Source organism: Tachyglossus aculeatus, chromosome 1, assembly GCF_015852505.1.
Source record: "Tachyglossus aculeatus isolate mTacAcu1 chromosome 1, mTacAcu1.pri, whole genome shotgun sequence".
NCBI classification, from domain to species: Eukaryota; Metazoa; Chordata; class Mammalia; order Monotremata; family Tachyglossidae; genus Tachyglossus; species Tachyglossus aculeatus.
Genome location: NC_052066.1, coordinates 104,671,283 through 104,698,870, shown reverse-complemented (window position 1 = coordinate 104,698,870; position 27,588 = coordinate 104,671,283). Strand labels below are relative to the sequence as shown.

Here is a 27,588-nt window from a genome sequence, read left to right as displayed (position 1 = left end):
TTCTTTACGCCTGCCTTTCGGCTCCTCGATCCCTCTCTGTCCTGCGTTTCTTTTCGGACTTTTTCTTCCTCTCCTTTGCTCTTCCCTATCTTTCTCCCCCCTCCCTGTCCTTTCCATCCTTCTTCCCTGGCCCCGGGGCAGGACTCACCACCTGGCTCTCTCTCCCGTTCTCCTAAAGCCAGGAAGCCTGGGCGGGGGGAGAGGAGACAGAGGGTTAAGTAGAAAAGGATGCAGATGTGAGTTGGCCACTACAGTACCAACAGGAAGGTCCAGGCCTGTGAGATCAACCCCCAAACTGAAAGCGGTGGAGCCGGGCTTGCCTGGAGCCACCGAGGGGACTGGTTTGAAGGGGAGGACGAGTCGTCTCCGGTCCTACAACTGGTGGGATGTTTCATTCCCTACAGTTCCCTACGGACGATAGCTCCACTTATCACCTCGCCACGGGAAAGATGGAGCCAAGCAATGGAGTCCTGAGAGAGGAGAACACCGAATTTTGGAGGGCAAAGAGGCCGGCTGATTTGTTGGTGAAAATCTGATTTCAGTGGGGCTCTGTCCTTCCACCCCTGGGCAGCCACATCATTTGCTTGCCCCATCCCCATCCCAGCCGACGGCGCAAGACGGACAAAAATTTCTCAGGACAACCGGGAAATCACGTAAGATGTCCGTTCTTTTTTTATCGATCCCTTAACAGACACGACGGGCCAATCTGGCCTCGTGTATACCCTGAACGGTACTGTGTTCATGGTTTGAGACACACTGCTACTGGCACACAAACACACCCCGGCGCACAATGACAACCCAAATACAAATAACGCCGCCGCCCTCTAAATTCACAACCGACGGTATTTGAAATCAACAGAAAGGTTTTGAAAGCGTGGGCCCCGTCACCCGGTTCAGTGAGCAAGACGATCGTCTCTCATCCCAGGGCCGGGTGAAATCAAACGCGGAACTCACTTTCACTATTAGGCACAACGACAACAGAAAATGGAAACGGTCCTTTGGTTGGCTCTTCTGCAGGGTGATGTGGATTCCTATTTGGGGAGTCCGCCTCTTCTCGTTTTCCTATTCCCAGTCCCTTACACCGTATTTCGGAGAGGACGGTCTGGTGAGTCATCCGTGAATTTGCAGGATTCAGGGCTGGAAATGCAAATACAGACACGTGACAGGGTGAGCCCCGGGGAACTTCTCGTGGCTCCTCTCGAAAACGCCGGCAATAACAACAATGATAATGGAAGCAGCGTGGCTCAGTGGAAACAGCAAGGGCTTTGGAGTCAGAGGTCATGGGTTCGAATCCCGACTCCGCCATATGTCTGCTGTGTGATCTTGGGCAAGTCACTTAACTTCTCTGTGCCTCAGTTACCTCATCTGTAAAATGGAGATTAAGACTGTGAGCCTCACGTGGGACAACCTGATCACCCTGTATCCTCCCCAGTGCTTAGAACAGTGCTTTGCACATAGTAAGCGCTTAACAAATGCCAATTATTATTATTATTACTAGTTAAGCGCTTACTATGTGCCAAACACTGTTCTAAGTGCTGGCATAGATACAAGCTGATCGGGTCGGATGCAGTCCCTGTCCCACATGGGGCTCACACTCTTCATCCCCATTTTACAAATGAGGTAACTGAGGCCCAGAGAACTGAAGTGACTTGCCCAAGTTCGCACAACAGACAAGTGGTACAGACAGGATCCCAAGTCCTTCTGACTCCGAGGCCTGTGCTCTAACCACTAAGCCACGCTGCTTCTCTAAGCTTCTTTCCCTTGAACTTGGGGGGCTGCAAGCTTGTCAGATATGGTCCACTAAAACAGACTGCTCCTTATCAATAATGCAAATTTCCTCCTTACGTACACTGCTTAGTTTCCCCAATTGTGACCCTGTGTAGACTCTGGCATGCCAGAAGTCACTTCCTTTAAAAATAAAACAATCCCAAGGAAAGCAGATGGCACTTATAATCTTTATTGTGCTATAACTGAGCCCCCTTTTCCCTTTCCTCCTCCCCATCCCCCCCACCCTACCTCCTTCCCCTCCCCACAACACCTGCATATATCTTTGTACAGATTTATTACTCTATTTTATTTGCACATATTTACTATTCTATTTATTTTGTTAATGATGTGCATTTAGCTTTAATTCTATTTGTTCTGACGATCTGACATCTGTCCACATGTTTTGTTTTGTTCTCTGTCTCCCCCTTCTAGACTGTGAGCCCATTGTTGGGTAGGGACCATCTCTATATGTTGCCAACTTGTACTTCCCAAGAGCTTAGTACAGTGCTCTGCACACAGTAAGCGCTCAATAAATATACATAGTAAGCGCTCAATAAATATGATTGAATGAATGAATGAATGTGAGCCCGTTGTTGGGTAGGGACCGCCTCTATATGTTGCCGACTTGTACTTCCCAAGCGCTTAGTACAGTGCTCTGCACATAGTAAGCACTCAATAAATACGATTGAATGAATGAATGAATGTGAGCCCATTGTTGGGTAGGGACCGTCTCTATATGTCGCTGACTTGTACTTCCCAAGCGCTTAGTACAGTGCTCTGCACACAGTAAGCGCTCAATAAATATGATTGAATGAATGAATGAATGTGAGCCCGTTGTTGGGTAGGGACCGCCTCTATATGTCGCCAACTTGTACTTCCCAAGCGCTTAGTACAGTGCTCTGCACACAGTAAGCGCTCTGCACACAGTAAGCGCTCAATAAATACGATTGAATGAATGACTATGAAGGCTACTATAGATGATTGATCCTTTATATTCTTTTCTACAAGGGCCACGGGTTTCCTGGAAGTAACCACGACATCGAAGCTAAAGTTAGTGTGGGTTTGTCCATCGATGTTCTCCATTGAGGACTTACTGTGTGCAGAGCATTCATTCATTCAATCGTATTTATTGAGCACTTACTGTGTGCAGAGCACTGTACTAAGCACTTGGGAAGTCCAAGTTGGCAACAGATAGAGACGGTCCCTACCCAACAGCGGGCTCACAGTCTAGAAGGGGGAGACAGACAAAAAAACAAAACATATTAACAAGATAAAATAAATAGAATATGTGCAAGTAAAAAGAGTAATAAAAATGTACAGACATATATACATATATACAGTGCTTAGAGCACTGCCCTAAGCACTTGGGAGAGTAAAATGCCATGAGTTGGTAGATGTGATCTCTGCAAAAAAGGAGCTTACAATCTAGAGGGGAAGACAGACAATAAATTAAAGGGAAATGGGAGTGTCTGTCTCCCCCTTTTAGACTGTGAGCGCACTGTTGGGTAGGGACTGTCTCTATATGTTGCCAATTTGTACTTCCCAAGCACTTAGTACAGTGCTCTGCATACAGTAAGCGCTCAATAAACACGATTGATGATGATGATGATGATGTCTGAGGGCTTTGGGGCTCGTAGTGGGGTGAAAATCAAATGCTTTACAGGTATCAGATCCAAGTACACAGGCGATGCAGAAGGGAGGGTGGAGAGGGAAAATGAGGGTCAGCCTTTCGGGTGGAGATGTGATTTTAGGTGGGTAGAGTGGTGGTCTGCCGTTTATAGAGAGGGAGGGAGTTCCTCATCATCATCAATCGTATTTATTGAGCGCTTACTGTGTGCAGAGCACTGTACTAAGCACTTGGGAAGTACAAGTTGGCAACAACTTGTTGCCAGAGGGAGGAGGAGGGCAGGGGATCAGTAGTGAGACGGAAGAGACTGAGGTACAGCGAGTAGCATGACATCGTGGCTACAGCGTGGGCCTGGGAATCAGAAGGTCATGGGTTCCAATCCAGCTATGTCACTTGTCTGCTATGTGACCTTGGGCAAGTCACTGTACCTCTTTGGGCCTCAGTGACCTCATCTGTAAAATGGGGATTGAGATTGTGAGCCTCCTGTGGGGCAGGGATTTTGTCCAACCCCACTTGCCTGCATCCACCCCAGCACTCGGTACAGTCCCTGGCACATAGTAAGTAATAATAATAATAATAATAATAATGTTGGTATTTGTTAAGCGCTTGCTATGCGCCAAGCACTGTTCTAGGCACTGGGGTACATACAAGGTGATCAGGTTGTCCCACGAGAGGCTCACAGTCTCCATCCCCATTTTACAGATGAGGTCACTGAGGCCCAGAGAAGTGGAGTGACTTGCTCAAAGTCACACAGCGGACAAGTGGCAGAGCTGGGATTAGAACCCATGACCAAGTGCTTAACAAATAACATGATTATTACTATTATTATCATTAAGAGAAGCAGAGTGTACAAGCTGGATTGCAGTAGATCAGTAGATCAGTAGATCCCGGCTCCACCAAGTGTCAGCTGTGTGACTTTGGGCAAGTCACTTAACTTCTCTGGGCCTCAGTTACCTCATCTGTAAAATGGGGATTAAAACTGTGAGCACCCCATGGGACAACCTGATCCCCTTGTAACCTCTCCAGTGCTTAGAACAGAGCTTTGCACAAAGTAAGCGCTTAATAAATGCCATCATTATTATTATTATTATCAGGGAGAGTTGACTGAGTGGTGGTCTAATCAACACTTGTCATCTCCCAGCCTCATTAGTGCATTAGCCTCCTCTCTGACCTCCCTGTCTCCTCCGCCAGAAACTCCCTCATTCATTAATTCAATCGTATTTATTGAGCGCTTACTGTGTGCAGAGCACTGTACTAAGCGCTTGGGAAGTACAAGCTGTCTGTGACAGACCGCCCCTCTCCCATCTTCAAAGCCCTTCTGAAATGGTATCACCTCCAGGAAAGGACTGACTTCCCTGATTTATTCCTATTTTCTTCACCTTATTTCCCTCAACTCTGATGTCAGCACTTAATCACTTAAGTATCCCTGAAGACTTAGGTATATATTTAATATGATTGATCATCATCAATCGTATTTATTGAGCACTTACTATGTGCAGAGCACTGTACTAAGCGCTTGGGAAGTACAAATTGGCAACATATAGAGACAGTCCCTACCCAACAGTGGGCTCACAGTCTAAAATTGATGATAATGATATTGATGATAATACCTTCTGTTATTTTCTCTTATCTGTTAATTAACTAGCATCGATTTTTCCAGTTAGATTGTAGGCTCCACGAGGGGAAAGATCACGCCTACTAATTATTTGTACTTTCCCAAGTATGATGGCTCAACACGTGCTATTCATCGATCGATTCAATAACACTATTGAAAGTAGAGCATCTGACTGAAAGTGATTTTAAATAGACTACCCAAGTTTGAGGGTTGAAAGTTCACTCATCGCTCAAATGAAATGATGTTCAGATTAGCCAGAGCCCAAATCTTAGGAAAAGGCTTGGGGTCTAATCATTATGGGCTTCTATACTTTATTTATCTATATTAATATCTGTCTCCCCCTCCATTCATTCATTCAATTCATTAGTATTGAATAATAATAATGGCATTTATTAAGCACTTACTATGTTCTAAGCACTGGGAAGGTTACAAGGTGATCAGGTTGTCCCACGGGGGGCTCACAGTCTTAATCCCTATTTTCCAGATGAGGTAACTGAGGCCCAGAGAAGTGAAGTGACTTGCCCAAAGTCACACAGCTGACAATCGGCGGAGCCGGGATTTGAACCCACGACCTCTGACTCCAAAGTGCGGGCTCTTTCATTCATTCATTCATTCAATCATATTTATTGAGCGCTTACTGTGTGCACAGCACTGTACTAAGCGCTTGAGAAGTACAAGTCGGCAACGTATAGAGATGGTCCCTATCCAACAATGGGCTCACAGTCTAGAAGGGGGAGACAGGCAACAAAACAAAACATAATACTAATAATAAATGATGGTATTTACTGTGTGCCTTGGGACACAGTACTGTTCTGAGCGCTGGGGTAGATACAAGGTAATCAAGTTGCCCCACATGGGGCTCAAAGTCTTAATTCCCATTTCATTCATTCAATCGTATTCACTGAGCGCCCACTGTGTGCAGAGCACTGCACTAAGCGCTTGGGAAGTACAAGTTGGCAACATATAGAGACGGTCCCTACCCAAAAGCGGGCTCACAGTCTTTCACTGATGAGGTGGCTCTTTCCACCGAGCCACGCTGAAAGCTGTGTGCAGACCACTGTACTAAGCGCTTGGGAGTGTACAATACGATGGTAAACGGACACATTCCCATTCTACAGTCTAGAGGGGGGAGACAGGCGTTCATATAAATAAATAAAATTACAGATACGTACAGAAGTGTTGTGGGACTGGGACGGGGGAAGAGAAAAGGGACCAATTCAGGGTAATGGAGAGGGGAGTGGGAGAAGAGGAAAGCAGGGCTTAGTCAGGGAAGGCCTCTCGGAGGAGATATGCCTTCAGAAAGGCTTTGAAGGAGGGGAGAGTAAGTATCTGTCATATTTGAGGAGGAAGGGCATTCCAAACATGGCTGAGCTAGATGAGATCGAGATGTAGCGAGTAGGTTGCTATTAGAGAAGTGAAGTGTGTGGGCTGGGCTGTAGTAAGAGAGTAGCGAAGTGAGGAAGGAGAGGGCAAGGTGATGGACTACTTTAAATAAATCAATCAACCAATCGTATTTACTGAGCGCTTACTGTGTGCAGAGCACTGTACTAAGCACTTGGGAAGTACAAGTTGGCAACATATACTTTCATATACTTATATACTTTCATATACACATACTTTAAAGCCAATGGTGAGGAGTTTCTATCTGATTTGGAGGGGAATGATGGGGGCCTCCAACCTTCCTACCCCTGCTGCTCCCATAAGCTTGTTGTGGGCAAGGAATGTGTCTGCTTATGGTTATACTTTACTCTCCTTACCGCTTGGTACAGTGCTCTGTATACAGAAGGTGCTCAATAAATCTGACTGACTGACTTCAACTTATACTTCCCAAGCGCTTAGTCCAGTGCTCTGCACACAGTAAGTGCTCAATAAATATGACTGAATGAATGAATGAATGACTTCTCTTTTCTTCAGGGGCCACTGACACTCCACTGGTCCCCCATTCTAGCTACTTCTCCCCATTTCTCCTAGCTCCCCAATCAGCGGGTCTCACGTTCCTCCTGCTGCCGATCAGTTCATCATCTTGGCCTTAGAGGCAGCATAGTTTACAAGAAATAATAATGATAATAATAATAATCATAATAATGGCATTTATTAAGCGCTTACTATGTGCAATCAATCAATCAATTGTATTTATTGAGCGCTTACTGTGTGCAGAGCACTGTTTGGGAAGTACAAGTTGGCAACATATAGAGACGGTCCCTACCCAACAGTGGGCTCACAGTCTAAAAGGGGGAGACAGAGAACAAAACCAAACATACCAACAAAATAAAATACATAGAATAGATATGTACAAGTAAAATAAATCAATCAATAAATAGAGTAATAAATATGTACAAACATTTATACATATATACAGGTGCTGTGGGGAAGGGAAGGAGGTAAGATGGGGGGGATGGAGAAGGGGAGGAGGGGGACAGGAAGGAAGGGGCTCAGTCTGGGAAGGCTTCCTGAAGGAGGTGAGCTCTCAGTAGGGCTTTGAAAGGAGGAAGAGAGCTAGCTTGGCGGATGGGCAGAGGGAGGGCATTCCAGGCCTAGGGGATGACGTGGGCCGGGGGTCGACAGCGGGACAGGCGAGAATGAGGCACGGTGAGGAGATTAGCGGCGGAGGAGCAGAGGGTGCGGGCTGGGCTGGAGAAGGAGAAAAGGGAGGTGAGGTAGGAGGGGGTGAGGGGATGGACAGCCTTGAAGCCCAGGGTGAGGAGTTTCTGCCTGATGCGCAGATTGATTGGTAGACACTGGAGATTTTTGAGGAGGGGAGTAACATGCCCAGAGCGTTTCTGGACAAAGACAATCCGGGCAGCAGCGTGAAGTATGGATTGAAGTGGGGAGAGACAAGAGGATGGGAGATCGGAGAGGAGGCTGATACAGTAGTCCAGACGGGATAGGATGAGAGCTTGTACGAGCAGGGTAGCGGTTTGGATGGAGAGGAAAGGGCGGATCTTGGCAGCATTGCGGAGCTGAGACCGGCAGGTTTTGGTGACGGCTTAGATGTGAGGGGTGAATGAGAGAGCGGAGTCGAGGATGACACCAAGGTTGCGGGCTTGTGAGACGGGAAGGATGGTAGTGCTGTCAACAGAGATGGGAAAGTCAGGGAGAGGGCAGGGTTTGGGAGGGAAGACAAGGAGTTCAGTCTTGGACATATTGAGTTCTAGATGGCAGGCAGCCATCCAGATGGAGATGTCTTGAAGGCAGGAGGAGACACGAGCCTGAAGGGAGGGAGAGAGAGCAGGGGAAGAGATGTAGATTTGGGTGTCATCAGCGTAGAGATGATAGTTGAAGCTGTGGGAGCAAATGAGTTCACCAAGGGAGTGAGCGTACATCTAGAACAGAAGGGGACTGAGAACTGACCCTTGAGGAACCCCTACAGTAAGGGGATGGGAGGGGGAGGAGGAGCCCGCAAAAGAGACTGAGAATGAACGGCCGGAGAGATAAGAGGAGAACCAGGAGAGGACAGAGTCTGTGAAGCCAAGGTTGGATAGCGTGTTGAGGAGAAGGGGGTGGTCCACAGTGTCAAAGGTAGCTGAGAGGTTGAGGAGGATTAGGATAGAATAGCCACTGACACCTGGCCAACATCCTACCTCTGGCATGGAACTCCCTCCCCCTTCATATCTGACAGACCACCACTCCCCCCATTTCAAAGCCTTACTAAAAGTGCATCTCCTCCAAGAGACCTTCCCTGACCCAACTCCCTCTCCCTTCTGCATCACCTATGCACTTGGGGCTGTACTCTGAAAGCGCTTGATATTCACCTCACCCTCAGCCCTTAATATATTTTAAGATCTGTTTCCCCTTCTGGACTGTAAGCTCCTTGCCCACACAATAGGGGTTCAGTAAATATCATTGATTAATCCATAAATTGCTTTGCACACTGGAAGTGCTCGATAAATACCACTGATTGACTTCCTGAAGAAGACGGAAGACCAAAGAGCAATGAGGTGACCAGAAGAGGTGGCGATGGCAGAAGAAAGAACAAAAGGAAAGACTAAGGAGGATAAAGTGGAAGAAGGAGAGAGGCTACAGCAACAGAATGAGGAAAGAGGGAAGCAGGAAGCATGGTCGAGGGTAGTTAGCCGACGATACGGAGACTCGATGAAAGCGAGGGAATTTTGCAGAAGAGGGACTTTTCATTCATTCATTCATTCACTCATTCATTCAATCGTATTTATTTAGCACTTACTGTGTGCAGAGCACTGTACTAAGCGCTTTGGGAAGTACAAGTTGGCAACATATAGAGACAGTCCCTACCCAACAGCGGGCTCACAGTCTAGAAGGACTTGGTCAAGAAAGCGGAAATCTCAGGACCTTTGGAAATGGGGGAAAAGGAAGACCAGTGTATCCCTCTGGGTTCTTGATCCCACTCCAGAAAGGGACTCTTGGATCCCCCCTTCCAGGAATTAGATCTTGGAGGATCCTGTAGCGGTGGTCTCTCACCTCTCCTTCTTGAAATCACCACCTACTCTGGCTGGACTGAGCCCAACCAGTTAGCGCTCGAAAGGTCATCTCTGACCAGGCGGTCAACCTTCGGCTATTCTCATCAAGTCAAATTTGACTTCTTGGGATTTGCATTGAGGATCCCCTGCCATTTGGAATTCGGCATCCTGTCACCAACTCACAGAATAGAGAATTTACCATGCGAGGCTTCCTTATGGAATCTGATTGCTTAATCGGGGAGATGTATTCATCGCCGCTTCCGATTCTAATTGGAATGCTTTCAAGGTTGACAAATGTGATCCTTAAGACAGCTTGCTTAAAGCCCCGGATTAGTACTTGAGGAACGCTGAAGAAAGAGGCTATGGCGTTCTGCAGACTCGGGAACAAAGCATACCAGTGCCTGAATTTGACTCAACCCAGAAATCTGGAGAGAATTGAACGGCAGCTTAGAAAACTGCCCAAAGAAAGTTCATCACTCTGGGCCGTGGAATGTGTCCTTTCCATCTTGCTCATTCCCACTTTCCCCCACGCCAGGACCACGTTTCCTATAATCAGAGCACTGCAACATATTCATCGAAAAATTTTAATCTCCCTGTATTTCAGTTTAGGTCACAGTCTGGATGAGTATTTCAAAACCACTCTGTGCTCTCCATTCATTGCAGGTGCGCTCTGAATACTTTCGAACTTTGAATCTGGAGAAATCGAGCCCTTCAGATTACTGAAGGACCTCTAGCCGAGGAGGCTGACTCCTGGAAAATGCATAAACCTGAGGCTTTCAAAATAGCACCTTGTCCCCAAAAGACGGGTATTGGACGAAGGCAGGGGCATCGGCTTCAAAGCAGACCTAGTCCTCCTGGATCAACTTGGAGTTTGCTTCGTGAACCTTGACTAAACCACTTCAGGTGTTAAAATGAGGCTAGAACTCGCTTCCCCATTACTTCCTTTCAAGATAATAATAATAATAATAATAATGGCATTTATTATGTGATTACTACATGCAAAGCACTGTTCTAAGCGCTGGGGAGGTTACAAGGTGATCAGGTTGTCCCACGGGGGGCTCACAGTCTTAATCCCCATTTTACAGATGAGGTAACTGAGGCCCAGAGAAGTTAAGTGAAGATGTGACTACGGGCCTGGTCCTGGAGACAGGACATGAGTAGACTGCTCCTTTCTGGGAAAATCCACAATTCATTTGGTACTTCAGGGGTCAAACGGGACTCTTCACCATGCAACCAACCGGGTTTACCAGGGGAGTCTCATTCATTCATTCATTCAATTCATTCAATCGTATTTATTGAGCGCTTACTGTGTGCAGAGCACTGTACTAGGTGCTTGGGAAGTACAAGTTGGCAACATATAGAGACGGTCCCTACCCAACAGTGGGCTCACAGTCTAGAGAAACAGCATGGCTCAGTGGAAAGAGCCCGGGCTTTGGAGTCAGAGGTCATGGGTTCAAATCCTGGCTCCACCAATTGTCAGCTGTGCGACTTTGGGCAAGTCGCTTAACTTCTCTGGGCCTCAGTTACCTCATCTGTAAAATGGGGATTAAGACTGTGAGCCCCCCGTGGGACAACCTGATCACCTTGTAACCTCCCCAGGGCTTAGAACAGTGCTTTGCACATAGTAAGCGCTTAATAAATGCCATTATTATTATTATTATTAGAAGGGGGAAATGGAGAACCAAACAAAACATATTAACAAAATAAAATAAATAGAATAAATATGTACAAATAAAATAAATAAATAAATAGAGTAATAAATCCGTACAAACATATATACATATATACAGGTGCTGTGGGGAGGGGAAGGAGGTAAGTCGGGGGTGGGGGGGGATGGGGAGGGGTAGGAGGGAAACATCGGCCTTAGCTAGCCCAAACAGGCCGGTGATCTCCAAGACCTAACACACTTATTCTTACTTCACTCCGCTGCCTGAATCGTTTTTCTAAAAAACCGTTCAGTCCGTGTTTTCCCCCCTCCTCAAGAACCTCCAGTGGTCGCCCATCCACCTCCATGTCAGACAGAAACTCCTTTCCATTGGTTTTAAAGCAGTTCTCCTCCTCCCACTTTACCTCACTGATTTTCTACCACAACCCAGCCCGCAAACTTTCCTCCTCTAACGCCATCCTACTCACTATACCTCCATCTTATCACATTATCTATCTATCTATCTATCTATCTATCTATCTATCTATCTATTTTATCTATCCCATTGCCAACCCCATGTCCTCCCTCTGGTCTGGAACTCCCTCCGCCCTCATAGATGACAGACCCCAACTCACCGCCCCTTCAAAGCCTTATTACTCAAATCTCATCTCTTCCAAGGGGCTTCCCCAACTAAGCCCTCATTTCCCTTATTCTCTCTCCCTTCTGTGTCCCCAGTGCATTTGGATCTGTATTCTTTAAAGACTATATATATATATATATATACTGTTATATATATATATATGTAAAGCAGACCTAGTCCTCCTGGATCAACTTGGAGTTTGCTTCGTGAACCTTGACTAAACCACTTCAGGTGTTAAAATGAGGCTAGAACTCGCTTTCCCATTACTTCCTTTCAAAATAATAATAATAATAATAATAATAATGGCACTTATTAAGTGATTACTATGTGCAAAGTATAACAGTACTGTTAATATAACAGTATTTATTAAGTGCTTACTATGTACCAGGCACTGTACTAAGCGCTGGGATAGAGTCATGTTAATCAGGTTGGACACAGTCCATGTCCCACATTGGGTTGACGGTTTTAATCCTCATTTTACGGATGAGGTAAATGAGGTTCAGAGAAGTTAAGTCACCTGCCCAAGGTCACACAGTAGACAAGGGGCAGACCCGGGTCTTTCTGACGTCCATGCTTGTGCTCCACTAACCACACTAGATTGTGAGCCCACTGTTGGGTAGGGACCGTCTCTATATGTTGCCAACTTGTACTTCCCAGCGCTTAGTACAGTGCTCTGCACACAGTAAGCGCTCAATAAATATGACTGAATGAATGAATGCTTCTTTCTGATATTGACCCCACCCCCAGTCTCACAGCATTAGGAACAGAGCCGTAATTTAATGTCTGTCTCCACCCCACACTGTAAACGCCTTATACGCCGGAAAAATGTCTATCAGTGTTTCTGTATCATATTCTTCCAGGCCCATAGTACAGTTCTCGGCACACGGAAGGTGCTCAATAAATACCATTCATTGACAGATTGATGGAAGTTTTAGAGAAGTAGCGTGGCTTAGTGGAAAAAGCCTGGGCTTTGGAGTCAGAGGTCATGGGTTCAAATCCCGGCTCTGCCACTCGTCCGCTGTGTGACTTTGGGTAAGTCACTTCACTTCTCTGGGCCTCAGTTCCTTCATCTGTAAAATGAGGATTAAGACTGTGAGAGCCCCGTGGGACAACCAGATCACCTTGTAAGCTCCCCAGTGCTTAGAACAGTGCTTTGCACATAGTAAGCGCTTAATAAATGCCATCATCATTGATGGAAGTTTTCCTGAGGCTTATCCCTTTGAGCATTATATTTCACCTCCAGGAATAATAATAATAATAATAATAATAATAATAGTATTTATTAAGCGCTGCCTACGTGGACACAAATCGGGTTGGACACAGTCCCTGTCCCACCTAGGGCTCACAGACTTAATCCCCATTTTACAGAGGTGGCAACTGAAACCCAGAGAAGTGAAGTGACTTGCCAAGATCACACAGCGGGCAAGTGGAGGAGCCAGGATTAGAACCCATGACATTCTGATTCCCAGGCCTATGCTCTATCCACCACGCTATGCTGCTAACGCCTCAGTGGAAAGAGCCCGGGCTTGGGAGTCAGAGGACGTGGGTTCTAATCCCGGCTCTGCCACGTGTCTGCTGTTCATTCAATCGCATTTATTGAGCGCTTACTGTGTGTAGAGCACTGTACTAAGCGCTGTGTGACCCTGGGCAGGTTGCTTAACTTCTCTGTGCCTCAGTTCCCTCATCTGTAAAACGGGGATTGAGACTAGCCCCACGTGGGACAACCTGATCACGCTGTATCCCCCCCAGTGCTTAGAACAGTGCTTGGCACATAGTAAGCGCTTAACAAATGCCATCATTATGATTATCACTCATTATGAGCTTTTCTGTACTTTTCTTTGAGGAGCAGAGTTATCTAGTGGAAAGAGTACAGGCCTGGGGGTCAAAGGACCTGGCTTTCAATCCCCTTTCTGTCACTTCACTTCTATGGCCTCAGTTTCCTCATCCGTAAAATGGGGATTTAATACCTGTTCTCTTGCATACTTAAACGGTGAGCCCCATGTTGGGTCAGGGACTGTGTCTGAACTGATTAACTTGCATCTAACCGAGCGCTTGACATATAGTAACAAATATTATTATTATTATTATTATTACAATATTATCATTATTATTATTTACACTTGATCAGGTTCCCAAGTGCTTAGTACAGTGCTCTGCACACAGCAAGCGCTCAATAAATACAATTGATTGATTTTCCCTATGATGCCCTATTTGACTTTGCCGGGTCTCTGCTTCTCTGCATTTTTTTCTTTGACACACATTTTATTTGAACGTTTAATTAAATGTTTTCCAACAGCCTTCAGGTTCCTCGGGGATTACTGCTCAACTTCGGCTCAATTTACACTTATACACACAGGTTCTTATCCCACCTCCTCCACCTACCTGCTGTGTGACCTTGGGCAAGTCACTTACCTTCTCTGTACCTCAGTTCCCTCTTTATATGTTGAAAACTTGGACTTCCCAAGCGCTTAGTACAGTGCTCTGCACACAGTAAGCGCTCAATAAATACGATTGAATGAGTGAATGAAAGTGGGGATTCAATATCTGTTCTCTCGCCTCCTTAGACTGTGAGCCCCATATGAGACCTGATTATCTTGCATCTACCCCAGCGCTTAGTTCAGTGCTTAGCACATAGCAGGCACTTAACAAATACCAGAGTGATTAAGTGCTTAGCACATAGCAGGCACTTAACAAATAACAGAGTGATTACTATATGGCCAAATGCTAGATGAAATAGAACTGCCCATGCTATTGTAAAAGTACAAGTAATTTGGCACTTTGCTCAACAAAATGTCTACATTCAAAACCTCTAAATCCCGGCTCCACCAGTTGTCAGCTGTGTGACTTTGGGCAAGTCACTTAATCAATCAATCAATCAATTGTATTTATTGAGCGCTTACTGTGTGCAGAGCACTGCGCTAAGCGCTTGGGAAGTACAAGTTGGCAACATATAGAGACAGTCCCTACCCAACAGTGGGCTCACAGTCTAGAAGACTTAACTTCTCTGTGCCTCGGTTCCCTCATCTGTAAAATGGGGATGAAGACTGTGAGCCCCCCGTGGGACAACCTGATCACCTTGTAACCTCCCCAGCGCTTAGAACAGTGCTTTGCACATAGTAAGCGCTTAATAAATGCCATCCTTATTATTATTATTATTATTATTACCCATGTCAGCCCTTCTGTGTACCAATGGTTCCCCATCCATGCTATGACATTTTCCTTTCATTTTGGAAGAGACGGGTGTGAAGGAAGAATTATTAAAGAACCTTGATAGGTAAAGCTGCAGAGATAAGCACCTGCCACGGTTCTACGATGTATTCTATTTTATTTCCTTCCACGGGAGGCCATTACTTTGTTGGGAAGAAGCTGAGAGAAGGTGGGGACTGCACAGTATGTAAATGGTTCCTACCTGAGGCTTGCGTTTTCTCAATTTAAGGCTCCCTTTCGGAAGACACATCGCCCTCGGCCCCACTGCTGGCACTTGGGTCGTCCTTGCTGCGAGGGACATTTCTCTCTTTACTTGATTCAGACGGTCCCTTCGCTCTGGTCTTCTCTTTCCTCTGCTGTGGTTTCTCCAGCTTGGACGGCTGATTCAAAGAAAAAAAAACTCATAACGTACACATCCGTGGCATAAGCTTGTGCTTCTTTTTAAAGCACTCTGTTCAGAACTATTTATCTATTTATGTTCATTTGATCGTATTTATTGAGCACTTACTGTGGGCAGAACTTGTACTTCCCAAGCGCTTAGCATAGTAAGCACTCAATAAATACAATTGAATGAATGAATGAATTTATCCAGGGCTTAGTACGGTGCCCAGCACATAGAGAGCATTTAACAAATACCATAACTATTATTAATTACTAATAACTGATAAAGCATTTGTCTGATAAAATTTCAACACCAGGGACTCAATCAATTGATCAATCAACCAATTGTATTTATTGAGCACTTACCGTGTGCACTTCTAGACTGTGAGCCCGTTTCTAAACTGTGAGCCCGCTGTTGGGTAGGGACCGTCTCTGTATGTTGCCGACTTGTCCTTCCCAAGTGCTTAGTACAGTGCTCTGCACACAATAAGCCCTCAATAAATACGACTGAATGAATGAATGCACAGCACTGTAATAATAATAATAATAATAATAATAATAATAATAATAATGGCATTTGTTAAGCGCTTACTATGTTCCAAGAACTGTTCAAAGCCCTGGGGGTGGGGCGGGGGGGGGGGGATACAAGGTAATCAGATTGTCCCACACAGGGCTCACAGTCTTCATCCCCATTTTACAGATGAGGTACCTGAGGCACAGAGAAGTCAAGTGATTTGCCCAAAGTCACACAGCTGACAAGTGGCGGAGCCGGGATTAGAACCCACGACCTCTGGCTCCCAAGCCCGGGCTCTTTCCACTGAGCCACGTTGCTTCTCTGTACTAAGTGTTCTCTATATACTGTACTAAGTATTTGGGAGAATACGACATAACAGTATAACAGACACATTCCCTGTCCATAACAAGCTAATCTCCCAGCAATTCAAATTCACCAAATCAGTTCCAATTGGCAAATGACCTTGAAGAAGCAGCTTCTGCCCATTCCCTACCTATCCCTCAATCCCTTCCTCATGTTATCACCGCTTGAACAAGGCTCAGGGGGACCCAACACTGAATTTTCTGATAACTGAATCATTTGGCATTGGAAAAAATGCTTTAGGAATGAATTTTCTGTTCCAGCTTGCTACTCTCACTTGAACTAACCACTAAAGGCAGGACGCAGCAATCATTTTTCTAAGGTTCATTCATTCATTCAATCGTATTTATTGAGCGCTTACTGTGTGCAGAGCACTGTACTAAGCGCTTGGGAAGTACAAGTTGGCAACACAGAGAGACCGTCACTACCCAACAGTGGGCTCACAGTCTAGAATAACAATTACCCTGCTTTTATAATTCTTCAGTGTCTGTCCTCCAAGTAGCTTCCCATACGCTAAGTCAATCAGAGGACAATGGTGTGGCGAACATTCATTCATTCAATCGTATTTATTGAGCGCTTACTGTGTGCAGAGCACTGTACTAAGCATCCAGGAAGTACGTCGGCAATATATAGAGACGGTCCCTACCCAACAATGGGATTTGATAAAGTTGCACCCCAGAATCTCAGCCATTTCTCCCGCTCTGCCTAGGGGACGGCTCAAGGAAGCTCCCCACGGGATGGCGGGAGTAATCTTTGCCGGCCCAGCATTCATTCATTCATTCAATCGTATTTATTGAGCGCTTACTGCATGCACAGCACTGTACTAAGCGCTTGGGACGTACAAGTTGGCAACATATGGAGATGGTCCCTACCCAACAGCGGGCTCACAGTCAGTAGCTGGCTGACACTTGAGATTTAAGAGACGGTGGCCAGGGTTACCGTAAGAAGCGGACTGGGGAAAGATGAAGGCCAAACCTGTTGTCTGGCTCTCCTTTTGCTCTGTTTCCTAACACTGACAGGAATTGATCGATCAATCGTTTTTATTGAGCACTGACTGTGTGCAGAGCACTGTACTAAGCACCTGGGAGAATATAATATAATATATAATATAATATAATAAATATAATATAATATAATATAATATAATTAATATAATATAATATAATATAATATATAATATAATATAATATAATTTCATCAATCGTATTTATTGAGCAGTTACTATGTGCAGAGCACTGTACTAAGTGCTTATATTATGCGCTTATATTATATATTATATGATTATATAATATATATAATATAAATGTATATTATATTATATATAATATATAATATATTATATATAATGTAATATAATATAATATGATATAATATAATAATATAATGATATAATAATATAATATAATATAACATAATATAATATAATATAATAATGTAATATGTGGTATGATATATGATATGATATGATATGATATAATATATAATATAATATAATATATAACTCCATATAATAGAGTTGATAGACACATTTCTGCCCACAATCTAGAGGGGTGTCCCACTGCCATCATACAGGATTTCTTAGTGGCAGCTTCCCTTTCCACACCTCCTGTGGAGCCGGTTGGAAGCCCAATTCCCCATCCAGTTTGGATAGGAGTTGGATTCCCAGATAGTAATGATACTAACTACAGTATTTGTTAAGCGCTTACTAATGTGCCAAGCACCGTTCTAAGCACTGGGGCAGATACAAGGATGTCAGCTTGTCCCACGTGGGGCTCACAGTCTTCATCCCCGTTTTACAGATGAGGTAACTGAGGCCCAGAGAAGTGAAGTGAACCGCCCAAAGTCACACAGCTGATAAGTGGCGGAGCGGGGATTAGAACCCACGACCTCTGGCTCCCAAGCCCGGGCTCTTTCCACTGAGCCACGCGGCTTTATTTCCCTGATTCCATCTCTCCCTCCGAAATCCAACTAACCATGGGACTCGGTACTTGGAGAAATCAGCAAATCCATCCCCCCCTTACTTTCAGTGGGACGGTCTAGACTGTCGGAAAAGACAGCCCAAGCTTTGGTCCAAGAGAGATATTTTTGGAAGGAGACGAGAAGGCATTTGTGGCAGAGCCTCAGAAACTCGGTTTCATCTGTCTCCCAGACCGAAGCCTCCGCGAAGATTTTGGAGCTCAAAATAAAAAGGGAGAGACGCATGAAAGGGCGATTCCTCGGCAGAAATACTTTTCAAAGGAAAGCAAAGACAGCTCAGTGGGTCTGTTCATCAGCTCCTGTGCCCCAGACAGGATACTGGCAGAAAGCTTCATGAGGATGAATAATCGAACAATGGGTGCTTTGATAGAGATGGTTATAATGGGTTTATCAAATCAATTGATTTTCTGCCTTGTGTTGCTTTCCAGTCCCTCCCTCCTGCCCCTTCTTCAACTCCCCCAGCTCTCCCAGCAGTATCTCCAGAGGAAATTTCCCGCCTCCTCTCATTCATTCATTCATTCATTCATTCATTCAATCAATCAATCAATAGTATTTATTTAGCGCTTACTGTGTGCAGAGCACTGTACTAAATGCTTGGGAAGTACAAGTTGGCAACATCTAGAGACGGTCCCTACCCAACAGTGGGCTCACAGTCTAGAAGGGGGAGACAGACAACAAAACATATTAACAAAATAAAATAAATAGAATAAATATGTACAAGTAAAATAAAATAAATATGTATAAATAAAATAAATCAAAATCCACCCCGTCTAACGATGGCATAACTTGTACTTCCCAAGTGCTTAGTACAGTGCTCTGCACACAGTAAGTGCTCAATAAATACAATTGATGATGACGATGATGGCTTACTATGTGCCAGGCACTATGCTACATACTGGGGTGGCTACAAGCAAATCGGGTTGGACACAGTCCCCGTCCCACGCGGGGCTCGCGGTCTCAATCCCCATTTCACAGATGAGGTAACTGAGGCCCGGAGAAATGAATTGACTTGCCCAAGGTCACACAGCAGACAAGTGGCCGAGCCGGGATTAGGACCCACGACCTTCGGATTCCCAGGTCCATGCTCTAACCACTGTGCCATGCTGCTCCTCTTGAGAAGCAGCGTGGCGCAGTGGAAAGAGCCCGGGCTTTGGAGTCAGGGGTCATGGGTTCAAAACCCGGCCCTGCCAATAGTCAGCTGTGTTGACTTCGGGCAAGGCACTTCACTTCCCTGGGCCTCAGTTATCTCATCTGGAAAATGGGGATGAAGACTGTGAGCCCCGCCGTGGGACAACCTGATCACTCTGTAACCTCCCCAGTGCTTAGAACAGTGCTTTGCAAATGGTAAGTGCTTAATAAATGCTATCATTATTACTATTATTATTTGCACATAGCGCTTAATAAACGCTATCATTATTATTATTATTGTTTGCACATAGCACTTAATAAATGCTATTATTATTATTATTATTATTCTCTATGTACCCCTACAACCTCATCTCTTCACCCCTTACCAAAACACTTGCCCCTTCCCTTCTTCTCTCCCTTATCGCCATCTTCAGCTGTTCACTGTCCAAAGGCTTCTTCCCCTGTACTTCCACCCACACTCATGTGTCCCCTATCATAAAAAAATCCTCCCTTGTCCCCATGGCTCCTTTCCCACCGCCAGTTATTGTCCCATCTCCTTCCTATCATTCCTCTCCAAACTCCTGGAGCGACATGTCTGCACCTACTTCCTCCACTTCCTCTTCTCCGATTCTCTCCTTGATCCCTCCAATCTGGCTATTGCCCCCTTCAGTCCACGGAAACTGCCCTCCCAAAGGTCACCAGAGCCCACTGTTGGGAAGGGACCGTCTCTATATGTCGCCAACTTGTACTTCCCAAGCGCTTAGTACAGTGCTCTGCACACAGTAAGCGCTCAATAAATACGATTGAATGAATGAATGAATGAATGAATCATCAAGAAGCAGTGTGGCTCAGTGGAAAGAGCCCAGGGTTGGGAGTCAGAGGTCATGGATTCTAATCTTGGCTCCGCCACTTGTCAGCTGTGTTACTTTAGGTAAGTCACTTCACTTCTCTGGGCCTCAGTTCCCTCATCTGTAACATGGGAATTAAGACTGTAAGCCCCACATGGGACAACCTGATCACCTTGTATCCTCCCCAGCGCTTAGAACAGTGCTTTGCACATAGCACTACCATCCTTCTAGACTGTGAGCCCGCTGTTGGGTAGGGACCATCTCTATATGTCGCCAACTTGTACTTCCAAAACGCTCTGCTCTGCACACAGTAAGCGCTCAATAAATACAACTGAATGAATGAATGAATGAATCCTTCCCATCTCACAAGCCCGCAACCTTGGTGTCATCCTCGACTCCACTCTCTCGTTCACCCCTCACATCCAATCCGTCACCAAAACCTGCTGGTCTCACCTCCGCAACATCGCCAAGATCTGCCCTCTCCTCTCCATCCAAACCACTACCCTGCTCGTTCAAGCTCTCATCGTATCCTGACTGGATTATAGCCTCCTCTCTGATCTCCCATCCTCGTGTCTCTCCCCTCTTCAATCCATACTTCATGCTGCTGCCGCCCAGATTGTCTTTGTCCAGAAACGCTCTGGGCATGTTACTCCCCTCCTCAAAAATCTCCAGTGGCTACCAATCAACCTATGCATCAGGCAGAAACTCCTCACCCTGGGCTTCAAGGCTGTCCATCCCCTCGCCCCCTCCTACCTCACCTCCCTTCTCTCCTTCCCCAGCCCAGCCCGCACCCTCCGCTCCTCTGCCGCTGCTAACCTCCTCACCGGGCCTCATTCTCGCCTGTCCCGCCATCGACCCCAGCCCAGAATGGCCTCCCTCCACACATCCGCCAAACTAGCTCTCTTCCTCCCTTCAAAGCCCTACTGAGAGCTCACCTCCTCCAGGAGGCCTTCCCAGACTGAGCCCCTCTTTCCTCTCCTCCTCTCCATCCCCCCCGCCCTACCTCCTTCCCCTCCCCACAGCACTTGTATATAGGTTTGTACAGATTTATTACTCTATTTATTTTACTTGTACATATTTACTATTCTATTCATTTTGTTAATATGTTTTGTTTTGTTGTCTGTCTCCCCCTTCTAGACTGTGAGCCCGCTGATGGGTAGGGACCGTTTCTATATGTTGCCAACTTGGACTTCCCAAGCGCTTAGTACAGTGCTCTGCACACAGTAAGTGCTCAATAAATACGATTGAATGAATGAATGAATAAATTTATTTATTTGTCTGTCTCCCTGCCTAGACTGTAAGTTCCTTGTGGGGATGGAGCTAATCTACTAGGGAAACAGCATGGCTCAGTGGAAAGAGCACGGGCTTGAGAGTCAGAGGTCGTGGGTTCGAATCCCGCCTCCGCCACTTAGCTGTGTGGCCTTGGGCAAGTCACTTCACTTCTCTGTGCCTCAGTTACCTCAACTGTAAAATGGGGATTAAGATTGGGAGCCCAACGTGGGACAACCTGATCACCTTGTATCCCCCCCCCCAGCGCTTAGAACAGTGCTTCTCTCATAGTAAGTGCTTAATAAATACCATCATTATTATTATTATTACTACATCTGTTATATCATACTTTCCTAAGCGCTTCGTGAATTTCTAGACTGATGTTGGTTAGGGACCGTTACTATATGTTCCCAATTTGTACTTCCCAAGAGCTTAGTACAGTGCTCTGCACATAGTAAGCGCTCAGTAAACACGATTGAATGAATGAATGAATGAACTGAAGGCTAATCTGCTGTAGGATTCTCAGCAACTTAATAATAATAATTGGCATTTGTTAAGCACTTACTATGTGCAAAGCACTGTTCTAAGCGCTGGGGAGGGTACAGGGTGATCAGGTTGTCCCACGTGGGGCTCACAGTCTTAATCCCCATTTTACAGATGAGGGAACTGTGGCCCAGAGAAGTTAAGTGACTTGCCCAAGATCACACAGCAGACATGTGGTGGAGTCGGCATTCGAACCCATGACCTCTGACTCCAAAGCCCGGGCTCTTTCCACTGAGCCACGCTGCTTCTCCATTCTGAGTGGTACTTCTATTCTGAGTGGTAGCAAAGACAGCAAGACCTACTGAAACAATGCTACAGATCATTCTCAGCAGCAGGACAATTTAATGGGGGCACAAATAATATGATGATAATGTGATGATGCTACATATGATGCTACAGAAAGTACACAAAAGGATAGCGGCGTGCTAATCTACAACTCCCACAACATACGATGGCTTCCGGGGGACTTTTGTTCCTCAAGCCCACCAGTTAAAACGCTGTTTTTCCAGTAGTCCTCCTCTGATGGGTTCCCCCAAGCAGGATCTGACTGGGGGGCAAATCCGGCTGTTGAGCACGCGCAACAACCTAATTGGTGGGAAAATCTGCATGGTGGGAAAATCTTCATGCTGAATCCCCAGGACCAGTAATGCAGAAGGTGGGATCAGTTTGGAAGTGACTGGGAAGGTGTCTGAGCTGGAGTCTGGCTCTGTTCCCAGCCCTGAGGTTCATTCACTCATTTAATCGCATTTATTGAGCGTTTACTGCACGTAGAGCACTGTACCAAGAGCCTGGGAGGGGACGATACAACAATAAACAGACACATTCCCTGCCCACAATGAGCTTACAGCTTAGGTGGGGAGACAGACATTACTATAAAAAAAAATTACAGCTCTGTATGTAAGTGCTGTGGGGCTGGGAAGGGGGAATAACAGAGGGAGCAAAGATGGGGTTGAAGGGGAGCGTTCATTCATTCATTCATTCAATCGTATTTATTGAGCGCTTACTGTGTGCAGAGCACTGTATTAAGTGCTTGGGAAGTACAAGCTGGCAACATCTAGAGATGGTCCCTACCCAACAGTGGGCTCACAGTCTAGAAAGGGGAGACAGACAAGACAAAACATATTAACAAAATAAAATAAATAGAATAAATATGTACAAATAGAGTAATAAATCTGTACAAACGTATATACATATATACAGGTGCTGTGGGGAGGGGAAGGAGGTAAGGTGGGGGGGAGAGGAAGGGAGGGGTTCAGTCTGAGAGCAGGTTGGGAGCCTGGTGGGGAGGTGGCAGATTTAAGTAAATCCTCATCCCCATCACTGCAGATCTGTATTATTATTATTATTGTTATTATTATTATTATTATTATCATCATCATCATCATGGTATCTGTGTCTTGGTACTTCAGTTACCTCATCGGTAAAACAGGGATTGAAACTGTGAGCCCCACGTGGGACAATCTGATTACCTTGTACCTACCCCAGTGCTTAGAACAGTGTTTGGCACATCGTAAGCACTTAACAGAGAAGTTAAGCAGCTTGCTCAAGGTCACACAGCAGACAAGTGGCAAAGCCGGGATCAGAACTCATGTCTTCTGACTCCCAAGCCCGGGCTCTTTCCACTAAACCACGCTGCTTCCCCATGATCACTAATAAACTCAGATGGAACTTCATCTGCCTTCAGCCCAGCGAGACCTTGGAATCCGGGCCCCACATTATGAAGAAATAATAAGAATAATAATTGTGGCATTTTTTGAGCACCTACTATATGCACTGGGGTGGATACAAGAAAATCAGGTTGGACACAGTCCCCGTCTCACAGTCTCAATCCCCATTTTACAGATGAGGTAACTGATCACCTGCCTTCAGCCCAGTGAGCCCTTGGAATCCTGGCTCCACATTATCAAGAAATAATAAGAATAATAATTGTGGTATTTTTTGAGCGCCTACTATACGCACTGGGGTGGATACAGAAAAATCAGGTTGGACACAGTCCCGGTCTCACAGTCTCAATCCCCATTTTACAGATGAGGTAACTGATCATCTGCCTTCAGCCCAGCGAGACCTTGGAATCCTGGCCCCACATTATCAAGAAATAATGAGAATAATAACTGTGGTATTTTTTGAGCACCTACTATATGCACTGGGGTGGACACAGGAAAATCAGGTTGGACACAGTCCCTGTCTCACAGTCTCAATCCCCATTATACAGATGAGGTAACTGATCATCTGCCTTCAGCCCAGCGAGACCTTGGAATCCTGGCCCCACATTATCAAGAAATAATACGAATAATAATTGCGGTATTTTTTGAGCGCTTACTATAGGCACTGGGGTGGACACAGGAAAATCAGGTTGGACACAGTCCCTGTCTCACAGTCTCAATCCCCATTTTACAGATGAGGTAACTGAGGCCCAGAGAAGTGAAGTGACTGTCACACAGCAGACAAGTGGCAGAGTTGGAATTAGAACTCATGACCTTCTGCTCCTCCCCCTCTCCATCCCCACCGCCTTACCTCCTTCCCTTCCCCACAGCACCTGTATATATGTATATATGTTTGTACGGATTTATTACTCTATTTATTGATTTATTTTACTTGTACATATCTATTCTATTTATTTTATTTTGTTAATATGTTTTGTTTTGTTGCCTGTCTCCCCCTTCTAGACTGTGAGCCCGCTGTTGGGTAGGGACCGTCTCTATATGTGGCCAACCTGGACTTCCCAAGCGCTTAGTACAGTGCTCTGCACACAGTAAGCACTCAATAAATACGATCGAATGAATTAATGAATTAATGAAATACGATTAATGAATCCACTGTGCCATGCTGCTTCTCATGGCCCTGGGATTCAACACTGCGAAGGCTGGATCGGAGTTTGGCTGCAGCCAATTAACGGGCAGGTTTTTTTCACCCCAACGCATCTTGGGTCGGGCTACCTGGGAGAAGCTGCTTCTGCGTGGACTTAAAAGGTGGAATTCATCACAGGAAGTGATGAAGTGCTTAGAACAGTGCTTTGCACATAGTAAGCGCTTAATAAATGCCATCATCATCATCATCATAATAAAGTGAAGTACCAAGCTCTGCAAATAGTAAGCTCATCATCATCATCATCATCATCATCATGAAGCGTAGTACCAAGCTCTGCAAATAGTAAGCCCGCAATAAATACCACTGATTGACTGACTCTACAGAAAAGGAATTTTTAGCATTCATTCAATCGTATTTATTGAGCGCTGACTGTGTGCAGCGCACTGTAGTAAGCGCTTGGGAAGTACAAGTTGGTAACATATAGAGACGGTCCCTACCCAACAACGGGCTCACAGTCTAGAAGGGGAGGACAGACAACAAAATATATTCACAAAATAAAATAAATAGAATAAATATGTACAAGTAAAATAAATAGAGTAATAAATCTGTACAAACATATATACATATATACAGGTGCTGTGGGGAGGGGAAAGAGGTAAGGCAGGGGGGATGGAGAGGGGGAGGAGGGGGAACATATAGAGATGGTCCCTATCCAACAGCGGGCTCACAGTCTGGAGGGGGAGACAGACAACAGAATGAAACATATCAACAAAATAAAATAAATAGAATAGTAAATATGTAATATATGATTGAATGAATGAGTGAATTAGCAGCATGGCGTAGTGGCTACAGTATGGGCCTGGGCATCAGAAGGTCATGGGTTTGCATCCTGGCTCTGCCACTTGCCTGCTGTGCGTTGTTGGGCAAGTCACTTTACTTCTCTTTACAGTGCTCTGCACACAGTAAGCGCTCAATAAATGCGACTGAATGAAGGAATGAATGAATATAGCTTTAATCTTCTAGTATGTAAGCCCACTGTTGGGTGGGGACCGTCTCTATATGTTGCCAACTTGTACTTCCCAAGCACTTAGTACAGTGCTCTGCACACAGTAAGCACTCAATAAATATGATTGAATGAATGAATGAATATAGCTTTAATCTTCTAGACTGTGAGCCCACTGTTGGGTGGGGACCGTCTCTATGTGTTGCCAACTTGTACTTCCCAAGCGCTTAGTACAGTGCTCTGCACACAGTAAGCACTCAATAAATATGATTCATTCAATCTACAGTCTAGAAGACGATTGATTGATTGATTGATTCTCTGTTTCCTCAGCTACCGCATCTGTAAAATGGGGATTAAGACTGAGAGCCTCTTGTGGGATAACCTGATTACCTTGTATCTACCCCAGCGTTTAGAATAGTGCTTGGCACATAGCAAGTGCTTAACAAATACCACCATTAATATTATCATTATTATTCTCTGTGCCTTAGCTACCTCATCTGTAAAATGGGACAACCTGGGACAACCTGATCACCTTGTATCCCTCCCAGCGCTTAGAACAGTGCTTTGCACATAGTAAGCACTTAACAAATACCACCATCATCATCATCATAAAATGGGAACTGAAATTGTGAGCCCCAAGTGGGCCAGGAACTGTGTCCAATCCAATTTAGGTTGTATCCACCCAAGCACTTAGTACAGTGCCTGGCACATAGTAAGCACTTAACAAATACCAAAATTAGTATTATTATTATTAATTTGTTTATGGAATTTTGTTCAACGCTTAGTACGTGCCAAGCACTGGACTAAGCGCTAGGGTAGATGTAAGATAATCAGGTCGGACACAGTCCCTGTCTCACATGGGGCTCATAGTCTACATGGGGAAGGAGAATAGATATTGAATCCCTCTTTAACAGATGAGCAAACTCAGGCACTGAGAAGTTAAATGACTCGTCCAAGGTCACATAGGAGGCAAGTGGGAAGAGAACCAAGGTCCCCCAACTTCCAGGCCCGTACTCTTTCCGTCAGGCAGCACCGTTTCTTAGAGTCCTCGAAGAAACACGCCGAGGTGTTCTCAGAGACAATCAAATCTGGATTTCTCGTTCTTAGCAGGTCCCGTGTCAGACCCAGACCCGCCTGTGGTTGAAACTGATATCTGTGTCGGGGCAAAGATGTCTTGAAGTTTACTCACGAGGAGATGGTATAGAACAAAACCTTAACAGTACAGACTTCTTGGGCATTTCTCCACATTAACAAACGTATCGGCAGCCCTCTAAACCTGCCAATCTGGGGCATCTGGTTTGGATGAATAAGGAGAGGGAGGAGTTCCAACCCCACGGATCCATCTCTTCTTAGATAAGAAGAGGTCTTAAATGGCTGATTAAAAAAAAAAATGATGCAATGATTCCAGTAAGCTATTACCCTTGTATCTCTATATAATCCTTCTTTCATTTTATTCATCTTCAAACAAATCTCACCCAGATACGGCACTGCAGTTCAAATGAAGCCCAGCTTTCTATGGGAACGCTGTGAGCTAACCTAATAAATCCAAGGCCGTGCCCACTCTCGGCTCTCGGAAACTAGTGCATTCAAAATGTGGAATTTACATCAGAAGAGATATTTGTTTCTTTACCAAAAGAGTGTAAAAAAAAAATGGCCATTGCAGTTGGGCTCAATTAATGTGCCCGTGGCCACGAAAGTGAGGCAGACCACCGCACAAAGAAGAAATAAGCCAATTAGGGTCCTGCACGTCGACTATCTATGAACATATCCGCGGTAACTTTCCGTTTTAGCAGACGAGCGTGTGTCCACATTGCTCCGGGCAG

General features: G+C 45.3%; 1 protein-coding gene across 1 annotated transcript in view; it reads right to left on the bottom strand.

Annotated features, from left to right (window-relative positions):
- Positions 1 to 649: 649 nt before the first annotated feature.
- Positions 650 to 27,588, bottom strand: part of DTD1 (D-aminoacyl-tRNA deacylase 1) — a 165,616-nt gene continuing 138,677 nt past the window's right edge. Inside the window, exons 5-6 of the mRNA XM_038747070.1 lie at positions 15,137 to 15,314; positions 650 to 1,137 (exon numbers count right to left, since the gene is read on the bottom strand). Coding sequence (XP_038602998.1) covers positions 15,159 to 15,314 — 156 coding nt within the window. The 3' untranslated portion in view covers positions 650 to 1,137; positions 15,137 to 15,158. The remainder of the gene's footprint in view (positions 1,138 to 15,136; positions 15,315 to 27,588) is intronic.